Below are 8,734 nucleotides of genomic sequence, written 5' to 3'. Positions count from 1 at the left end.
CTCGGGGGCTCGGCGGCTCGGGCGGGCGGGCGGGCGAGGTAGGCCGGAGCGGAGCGAAGCCCGGCCGCAGCCCCGGGTCGGGGAGCGGGGGCGCGGGCGCCGGGAGCAGTTGCGGCGGCGGCGGAGGGGCGGCGGGCCAAGCCGGGCTCCAGACGGCCCCGCTGGCCACCTGGGGGAAGCTGGGAGGCGGGTGCGGGCCGGATCGCCCACTCCTGGTGTCGGGTGCCCAGGCAGGATGTACACGCTGCTGTCAGGCCTGTACAAGTACATGTTCCAGAAGGACGAGTACTGCATCCTGATCCTGGGCCTGGACAATGCCGGCAAGACGGTAGGTGCCTGTTCCTGCCAGCACCCGCTCCCCGCAGTGGTCGTTTTGGCTTTACACCTTTAGCTGCACGTTCTCCACCCAGACAGGACCTAAACCCCATATAAGGCCGTGAGACAGTTACCACCAGCTGCTGTAAAAGCAGAATGTTGTCCTGTTTTGCTTTGTTTTAAAGGAATAGCCCCAAGGAGGGATATTTGAGAAACAGTCTTGCAAAGTATTCCGGTTCCTGCCTCATGCCTCTCTCTCCTTCTCCCCTCAGACCTTCCTGGAGCAGTCAAAAACCCGGTTTAACAAGAACTACAAGGGGATGAGTCTGTCCAAAATCACCACCACCGTGGGTCTGAACAGTAAGGGAGGGTCTTGGGGCTGTGGGTTTGGGGGACAGGCCCCCGAGAGTGCTGTGATGCCTGCAGGCCAGCAGACAGGCGGCCAGAACCCTGTCTGTGACGCACTGCTCCGGCTCCCCTTGGCCCCAGTGTGGAGGGGTGCGGGAGTGGCCTGCTCCTCCCCAGGAGAGCTGGGAGGTGGCGTGCAGGGACCAGGGCCACAGCCTCACCTGTTTTTCTCTCTTCCCTAGTCGGCACTGTGGACGTGGGAAAGGCTCGCCTCATGTTCTGGGACTTAGGAGGGCAGGAGGAGCTGCAGTCTTTGTGGGACAAGGTAACTGGGGTGGATGCCCTGTGGGCTCCCAGCCCACCCCTTGCACCATTTCTCTCCAGGTAGCACCTGGGTTTCCTTCTCCCTTTCCTCAGACCTTGGACTTACCTTCTTTCCTTCCTGTCAGCAACTTCCGTCACCGACTTGGTTCCTGAGCCGCCTTTTCCCCTCCCCAGGGCTGTTCCAGCTCTTGAGTTGCTCCCCCAGGAGCGGGACACACTTGGTTCCTTTTGGCTTGGAAGTTCTGTTGCTGCTTAGCACGGGATGAGGCTAAAGGACAGCCAGGGAGCAGACATGCGGGAGACACACGCCTCCTTGGCGCTCAGCTTCAGCAGCGGGCCTGAGCCTCTCCCACTGGGTCCTCTTCCCTCAGTCCTGGCTTAGGACCTGTCCTTGTGGGTCGCCTCTTCCTCTCAGGGGAGGATGTCTTCCAAGGCCCACAGCAGCTGCCTCCTCTTTGGACATAGGCATTTCTGAGACCTCAGCATGGGGCTCTTCCCCACACACCCTAAGACTGGAGCCCGTCTTTAGCTCAGCCTGTGCCAGGCAGTGGGGTCCAGTAGTGAGAGAAGAGCCAGCCTCTTCCCCGCCCCTTCCCAGTGGGTTGCCTTGGTGGGTTTGGTGCAGCCCAGGGCCGGGGGCACGGATGTGCCCGCCCCAACACTTGTTGGGGCCCGGTGCACAGGCCCTGTTTTCTGGTTTGACCCCAGCAGCAGCACCCAGTCACTTTTTCCTCATTCCCCCCAAACTGTCCCCTCCTGCCCTGACTTTCGGTCACGAGAACAGGTTCTGTCCTGTGGCCAGTCACTGACAAGCTCTCTGTGGCCATTTAAATCGGACCAAGGCAGAGCCAAGCCAGGGGCTGCTTGTTCAAGCCATATACCCAGGTGGGGAGGCACAGAGGTCCTGACATCCTGTCACAGGCCAGGGTCCCAGGAGCAGATACGGTGACAGAGACCAGGGTGTAGGATGTGTTGAGGTCAGCACCGGGAAGTGTGTGGGGAGGATGCGGGACTGGGCGGGCCGCGGTCATCTCAGGTGGCTGCCTCCTGTCAGGCCGAGCTGGCCGAGACTCCCATCCTCCGGGCAAGTCACCACGGTGGGCTGCCCTAAGCAGCTGTGGTGTGGAAAGGTGGTTCTTTGTGGGTCAGAGTGGGCCCTGCTAGGCAGCGAGGTAACAGGTGCCCGCTGCACTCAGGCTCTGCGTTGGGGATTGGCTCCTCCCAAGCTTGGTGCCTGGTCGAGTCCTCAGCTTTCACGTCTGTAGGTGGCATGACTTCATCTCAAGGAGCTAAGCCCTGGTCACTGAGCTCGCCTTCACTGGGGGTCCCTGGGTTTCTCATACGCTCCCCGGCCGTGGAGCGCAGTGGGTGCCCAGCCTCTTGCCAGTGGGGTCAGATACCTGTGCCAGGATGGAGGCTCCACTGGCCCCTGGGCGAGAGTTGCCTGACCTGCTCAGGAGTCAGCCAGGGTTTGCGACTTAGCAGGTCTCCTGTAGTGTCCCTGGTGAGTGGGTGTGATGGGGTGACCACACCCCAACCCCAATACTGCAGAGCCTAGAGCTGTAGGGACAGGCGGCAAGAGTCCCCTGTGAGTCCCCAGGAGGGGTGGAGAGGGGAGCTCCTGCTCCCTGCCTGGTTCCCAGATGCTGTGTCCTGAGGCCGTCCCTGGCCCCGCGCCATCCACCATGCCACCGTATGGGCCAGCTGAGTCGCTTTGTCCCAGGCAGACATGTGCTGGACCTTCACTCCCCGAGCCCACTTCCTTGCGTCCACCTCACAGCCTCATCCTGTGTGCTGCCACTTACGGGTCTGTGTGTGCGCCAGCCTCAGGCCACACCTGGGTGACCTCCAGCACATGCCCACCCAGAGGCCACGCCTGGGCTCATCTTTTTCCACCGGTTGTGTGGGACCCCGTGCAGCCTCAGGTGATGTCACCACTGGGGTCTGGGTGGAGCAGGTGCCGTGGGATTGGGGCAGCCCCTTGCGCTCCTGGTTCTGCTCACATCAGCCCCAGGTGTGTGGCTCCTGTCACTGCCGCCACAGCTGGGCTGTCACCTTATGTCCAGCGGTTGTGGCGGTGGATCCAACACCTGTCTGCCAGGGCCCCGTTGCGCACGGGTTGGTGTCCTCTGCCGCCCCCAGAGCCGCACGGTGATTCCCACGCTGTCCCTTCCTGCACCGAGGCCTCGGCTGTCGGGCTGCCACTCCCGGATCTCAGCAGCAAGGCCAGCCCGCGGCCCTCACATCACCCAGCAGGCTGGCCGGAGAACAGAAGCTTGTCTCATCCTGGAGTCGGGGTGCCCAACACAGTGTCGTGTCCTGTGGCGCATACGGGGTGTTCGGGTCCCAGGGCTCACAGTGGGCAGGGAGCCGGGGCAGAGCCGCAAGGATGCAGTTACATGCTCCACGAGACACGATGCAGCGCTCTTTTCTTTTTGTTGGGGGGGGAGATTAGGTTTATTTTTTTAATGGAGGTGCTGGGAATTGAACCCAGAACCTCGTGCATGCGAAGTGCGCTCTCTACCACTGAGCTATACTCTCCCCCACTCCGTGCTCTTTCCGATCAGGACAGAAGGCAGACTCCCTGTCCCTGTGCCCCTGCTCCATGCCACCCCCTGTAACTCTCCCCACAAGGTGGGCTCCGGTGGTTCTGGTGGGGTCCCCTCCGTCGCCCTTGCTGTCAGGAGGCCCAGCACCCCCCCACCCCCCAGACCCCGGCTCCAGTCCAGCCTGCAAGCCTCGGAGCTCGCTGATGCCGCCTCCTGTGCAGGGGACAGAGCTGCTTTGAATATCTAGCCTTGCCCCTCGATGGCCTCTCCCTGGCTCACCAGTGGATGCTGGTCAGGCTTGCCATCTGAGCAGGCACGAGGCCCTGTTCGTGTACTCCCCCGACCCCCGGGTCTGCATAGAGACTCCCTGGTCTGGGCCCCGTCAGGCCAGTGATTGTGAATGGTTGTCAGGAGCAGACACTGAAGTGGGCTTTGGCCACAGCACCTAGGAAGTGGGCGGGGGGGGGCCTCCCCAAGTCCAAGGGGTCTGGGGCCACGTCACCACTCTGCCTACCTCCCCACCCCCAGGAAGCACCCCAGCAGGGTCTTCCAGTCAGGGGCTGCCCCTGCCTGTGGCTCAGCACCTGCTTCTGCTCCTGCCCAGTACTACGCGGAGTGCCACGGCGTCATCTACGTCATCGACTCCACGGATGAGGAGAGACTGTCAGAGTCCAAGCACGCGTTTGGTGGGTGCGGTCAGCCAGGCAGTGGGGGAGTGGAGTGGTTGGGTCCAGGCTGCACATCCCACATGTTCAGAGCTGGGCGTAAGGGGAGGCTGGCCAGATGCAGGTCAGGAGAGCTGTGGCCGAGAGCACGTCTGTGCTGTAGACAGGTTGGCAGGGAGGTGGGGACCTCTGGGCAGAGGTGGACAGTGGGTGCTCACTGCCGCCTGTCTGCCCGCCCCAGAGAAGATGGTCACGAGTGAGGCACTGGACGGCGTCCCCATCCTCGTGCTGGCCAACAAGCAGGACGTTGAGGTGAGTGCCCCTGGAGGATGGGGGTCTGTTCAGGGAGGGCTGCTGTCTCCCTCAGACGCCCCAAGCCCGTCTGCCCCACGCCATCCATCCGCTGGAGATAGTCGCGCTCTGTCCGCCTTCAGCGGTGGACTCAGCTGCAAGCTCTGGGAAGGAAATGCCAGAGGACCCAGGGTGGGAGTCGGCACTGACCCTGAGCTGTCTGCTGCCCCTGAGATGGCAGCTGTGCCAGTGTCACCCCTGGGACCACTGGGCAGCTGGTTCCTGGGGCTCCTGTGGCGTGACAGCTGGGGTGCACCTCAGACCACGTGCATCTTGTCCACCCCTCATTTCCCTCAGACCCCTCCTAGGTGGAGTAGCCCCAGGGCCCCCACTGCTTCACACCCTTCTTCGGCCCCCATGTCCAGCCAGGCAGCTCTAGGCACTGCCCTGGGGCTGGGGTCTGGCTGCGGGGCCCTGCTCCTCACGGCTTTGCCTCCTCCAGACTTGTCTCTCCATCCCTGACATCAAGACTGCGTTCAGCGACTGCACCTCCAAGATCGGCAGGCGTGACTGCCTGACCCAGGCCTGCTCAGCCCTCACAGGGTGAGTGGGACCCTCACCCTGTGGGCTGGGGCCCAGGCCGGCCCTGTCTCATGCCCACTGTCTCCACAGCAAGGGGGTGCGCGAGGGCATCGAGTGGATGGTAAAGTGCGTCGTGCGGAATCTGCACCGGCCGCCGCGGCAGCGGGACATCACGTAAGGACGCCGGTGACCCCTGGTGCCCACCGTGCATCCCTGCGTGCTAGAGGAGTTCTGCTGGCTCTGCACTGCTGATCCTGGGGCTGGGTTTGCTGTGCCCTTTGGTTTTCATTTGCTTTGTTTCTTCTCTAAGACAAACTTCTCTCTGTGTCCAGATAAGTGTAGGCATCCAAGGGCTTCTCCCAGGGGGGCCGGGGCAGTAAGCCAGGCCAGTGCCACACAGGACCCTCACCCGACTCTCACTGGGGCCCGCGGCCACATCAGGCCTGGACACCACCAATGCCCCCCCCCCAAGGCCCAGGTTGCAGGCCCTGGGGTAAGGCCTTGGCAGGCCAACTCTCCTTTTGGAGCTGCTGCCCCAGCAGGCCAGCATGCCTGGTGCCCGGTGGGGCCTTATGGGACCCTGCTTGGAAATAGGGTTTTCCAGGGTGGTGGGGCCCTCTGTGGCTTGCAGGGTGGCTCTGGGTATCATGCCTGTGGAGGAAGCTGGTGGGGTCATGACTGTCCTCAGCCTCTTTCCCCTCTGATCCTGGCAGTGGGCTGGAGGCCTGGTGTTAACCTCAAGGGAGACCTGGCCCTCGTCCCTGCAAGCCAGTAGGGCTGTGGGTTGTGACGCAGCCTCAGGACGGGGCAGGGGAGATCTGCCTGGGAGGCAGTGTGCCCCTTACACTGGTCCAGCCACCTTGTTCTGATCCCCAGCCAGGAGGGGAAGCTATGTGGTCATGGTGGGAGTGGGTGCCCCCTCTGAGCCTGCCACCAGTCTAGGATGACTGTGGTCACCAGCTCGGGTGCGTTCCTAGCTGGGGGTGAGGGGTGGTGTGCCCCTCGGGTCTGGAGTAAGGCAGCTAGAAATCCCTTTCCAGGCCTATGCCCAGGAGCAGGGGCCCCCCAGGTGAGGACCCTCCCCACAGCCCCCATGGGGGCTGGCAACACCCAGTGAGCCGAGCCATGGGCAAAATAAAGACAGCTGGAGTGGCTCCTGTCCATTGTTCCTCTGGAGACCTGGTAGCTTTGTCTCTGAAGGTCAGGCCCCCCAGACTGCTCTCCCTGGTGGGGCCTGGGAGTTGTTGAGGAAGGGACGAGTCAGGGCTAGGGGTGGAGGCCAGCTGCAGGTGGGATGACTCATGGGAAGGCTGTGACCCTGCCTCTCACTGGGGCCCTTCCTGGGGGTCAGGCAGGGGGCTCCAGGGCTGGTGGAGGGAGGGCTCCCAGAACAAGGGTAAGGCTGAGAGTCCCCCTGGGTGGGTGGGTCAAGCCGTTTTCTGAACCTGCCCCAGAGGGAAAAGCCTCATTTCCCAGAAAGCCAGTGGGACCCCTTGGCCTCCCAGGAGGCCTTGGCTGTCCCTTCCTAGGAAATCCCTGCTGTTTGAAGTGGGCAGAGTTCACGAGAGTGCCGGGCTGAGTGGGAGTTCTGGTGCCCAGGGCCTGCTGGCTGCTGCCCACTGCTCTGGGTTGCCATCTGTTCTGCAGTGGGAGCCCCTGGGCTTGGCCACCCACCCTCCATAAGGCTCTGCCTGCTGAGCAGGCAATGGGGGATCGCAGAGCGGGCCTCAGGGACCCCACCGCGCCCCACAGCTGCCACCCACTGTCCATTGAAGTCTGTCAGATGGGGGTGGGGCCAGCCTGAGAGAGCTGGACACTCAGGTCGGCTGCCCAGTCTTTCCCCACCAGGTGTGCCCACTGTGGCCGGTCAGACGCCACACTCTGACAAATCCGCTTTATAAAAACTAAAGTGACCCAGGAACCAGGTCAGAAGCCTCCTTTGGTACGGCTGGGGGGCCCAGGCCGGGAGTGGATAAATGACGGGAGGGCGCTCAGGGCGCCTGGAGGAAGCGCCTGTGGATGCTGCGCTCCAGCCCGGGCAGCCTGGCCGGCGCTTCACGGAGCTCCGTGAGCTGCCGCCAGTCTCAGCCGCAGGGCCGTGCAGCCTGCCCTCGCCACTGGCGGCAGTGGCGTTGGCGGGCTCCGTGCCTAGGCTGGTCAGGACCTGCTGCAGCCACAGGAGCCTCTGGGCGGAGAGATCCTGGAAAGCCACGAAGTCGACAAGGGCCCGCTCGCACTCCCTGGTCCCTGTAGGAGGGTGTGGCGAGGTGGGGGCTCAGTCAGGTCCTCGCTAGGCTCTGTGGGCAGGGGGTGGTGAGGACAGAACAAAGGAGGAACGAACCCCTGTGGGCTAACAAGTGGGCGAGGCTTGAGCTGTGGTGGCGGGTCCACCGCAGCCGCGGAACTTCCGGCAGCAGGGAGGCGGGCTGGGGGCGGGGCTCGTGGGTCAACGCCAGGGACGAGATGGGACGCTAAGGGGCTCGGCCCCTTTCACCACCCTGACCTCGTGGAAGGCCTTTAAACCCTCTGAGCCTGTTTCCCGATGTCGGCGGGAAATGGCATCACCCACCAGCGCTAAAACCCTCTGCAAGGTGCATTCCCTGGGCCACCCCCACCGCCCCAGAGCTCTCCGAGGTTGGCTCCGTGGGGCTCTGGTGCCCTTTGAACCCACATGGCTTCTGGAAGCCCTTCCCGGGAGCCAGCCAAGGCCTCACGCTCCAGGGCTGGCCTCGGACCCAACAGCTGGGGCTCCACACCCCATTCCGGCTCACCCGGCGCCCCCAGCTTGCTGGAGCCGAGTGGGAAGCTCATGCAGTTGGTGCACAGGGACTCGTGGGAGGAGGAGTCCGGCACGTTGAAGGCTGGACCCAGGCTGTGCAGTTGCGGTGCAGCTGGCACTGCTCCAAGCTCGAGCTACTGGCTGAGAAAGTGCCCAGGGACACGGCTGGCACTGCGTGCTCTGGCTGCGGGTGCTTGAGGACGAGGACAGATTACGGGGTCAGGAGAGCCGGGGTCGTCCTCACTCAGCTGAGGTCTTGGCACGGCGGCCCCACGCACCCGCACCCAGCGGGGGCAGCCATGCCGACGCCGGGCAGGCAGGTTGTGTGCTCCAGGCAGAAGCTGCCGTGTGCGAAGAAGCCGGGGCGACAGCGGCAGGCGTGGTTATGGGTGGCCCTGCACGGCCACGCCGCCTCCCCACGCGCCATGCAGATGACGTTGCAGTAGTGGCAGCGCTCCCCGTAGTTCCAAAATTATGTTAGTGGCGGGGCGGGCACGCGCCGCACGTCGTGGGGCTGTCCCGGTCTTCAGGCTGCTGCTTGAAGGTGCCTGGGGGTCACTGGCTGCACACCAGCCACTCCCCTGCCTCCAGGTCCCGCCACGGGTAGGTGGGCGTGTCCCCTGCCGCCCCGTGGGCTGCGAGAGCCAGCGGCAGGGATGGCAGCGACCAAGGAGGGCCCCTCATGGTCTCGCTGGAGCAACGGGGGCCTCCAGGTCGTGTAAGGGCCGGCCTGGCTGCGCCTCCACGGGAGCCCCTCCCCTGCCCGCCAAGGGGAGACGTCAGCGACCAGGGGCCTAGGCTTTGACCCAGTTCTGGCCCCCGCCTCCCCAGAGCCCAGGGGAAGGGTGGTCCTGTGAGGGCCCCTAAGCACCATGGGCAGC

General features: G+C 64.0%; 2 protein-coding genes across 3 annotated transcripts; one reads left to right on the top strand and one right to left on the bottom strand.

Annotated features, from left to right (window-relative positions):
* The first annotated feature begins 194 nt into the window (after window positions 1-194).
* On the top strand, window positions 195-7,000 carry ARFRP1 (ARF related protein 1). 2 transcript variants are annotated; one of them, XM_006209660.4, is made up of 7 exons: window positions 195-328; window positions 588-675; window positions 906-988; window positions 4,141-4,222; window positions 4,443-4,513; window positions 4,995-5,095; window positions 5,165-7,000. In XM_006209660.4, the coding sequence occupies exons 1-7, from the start codon at window positions 236-238 to the stop codon at window positions 5,250-5,252; spliced, it is 606 nt and encodes a 201-aa protein (XP_006209722.2). In that variant the 5' UTR covers window positions 195-235; the 3' UTR covers window positions 5,253-7,000. The 2 variants fall into 2 exon arrangements, 1 of the variants encoding a protein (XP_006209722.2); XR_012061897.1 differs by lacking the exon at window positions 5,165-7,000 and having other exon boundaries at window positions 4,448-4,513.
* TNFRSF6B (TNF receptor superfamily member 6b) lies at window positions 6,970-8,537 on the bottom strand. Its single transcript, XM_006209710.3, is given in 8 exon segments — window positions 6,970-7,156; window positions 7,158-7,214; window positions 7,216-7,321; window positions 7,846-7,947; window positions 7,950-8,009; window positions 8,012-8,046; window positions 8,138-8,333; window positions 8,336-8,537. Coding segments are annotated over 8 exon segments (849 nt in total). The 3' UTR covers window positions 6,970-7,065.
* Window positions 8,538-8,734: the final 197 nt, after the last annotated feature.

The sequence above is a fragment of the Vicugna pacos genome, chromosome 19, assembly GCF_048564905.1.
Source record: "Vicugna pacos chromosome 19, VicPac4, whole genome shotgun sequence".
Classification (NCBI taxonomy): Eukaryota; Metazoa; Chordata; class Mammalia; order Artiodactyla; family Camelidae; genus Vicugna; species Vicugna pacos.
Note: the sequence above shows the minus strand (reverse complement) of the source record. Positions and strands in the feature narration are given on the sequence as shown.

Coding starts and splice junctions, on each gene's coding strand:
- ARFRP1 (XM_006209660.4), top strand. CDS start 236: ATGTACACGCTGCTGTCAGGCCTGTACAAGTACATGTTCCAGAAGGAC. Junction 676..905: donor CACCACCGTGGGTCTGAACA/GTAAGGGAGGGT, acceptor TCTCTTCCCTAG/TCGGCACTGTGGACGTGGGA. Junction 4,514..4,994: donor CCAACAAGCAGGACGTTGAG/GTGAGTGCCCCT, acceptor TGCCTCCTCCAG/ACTTGTCTCTCCATCCCTGA.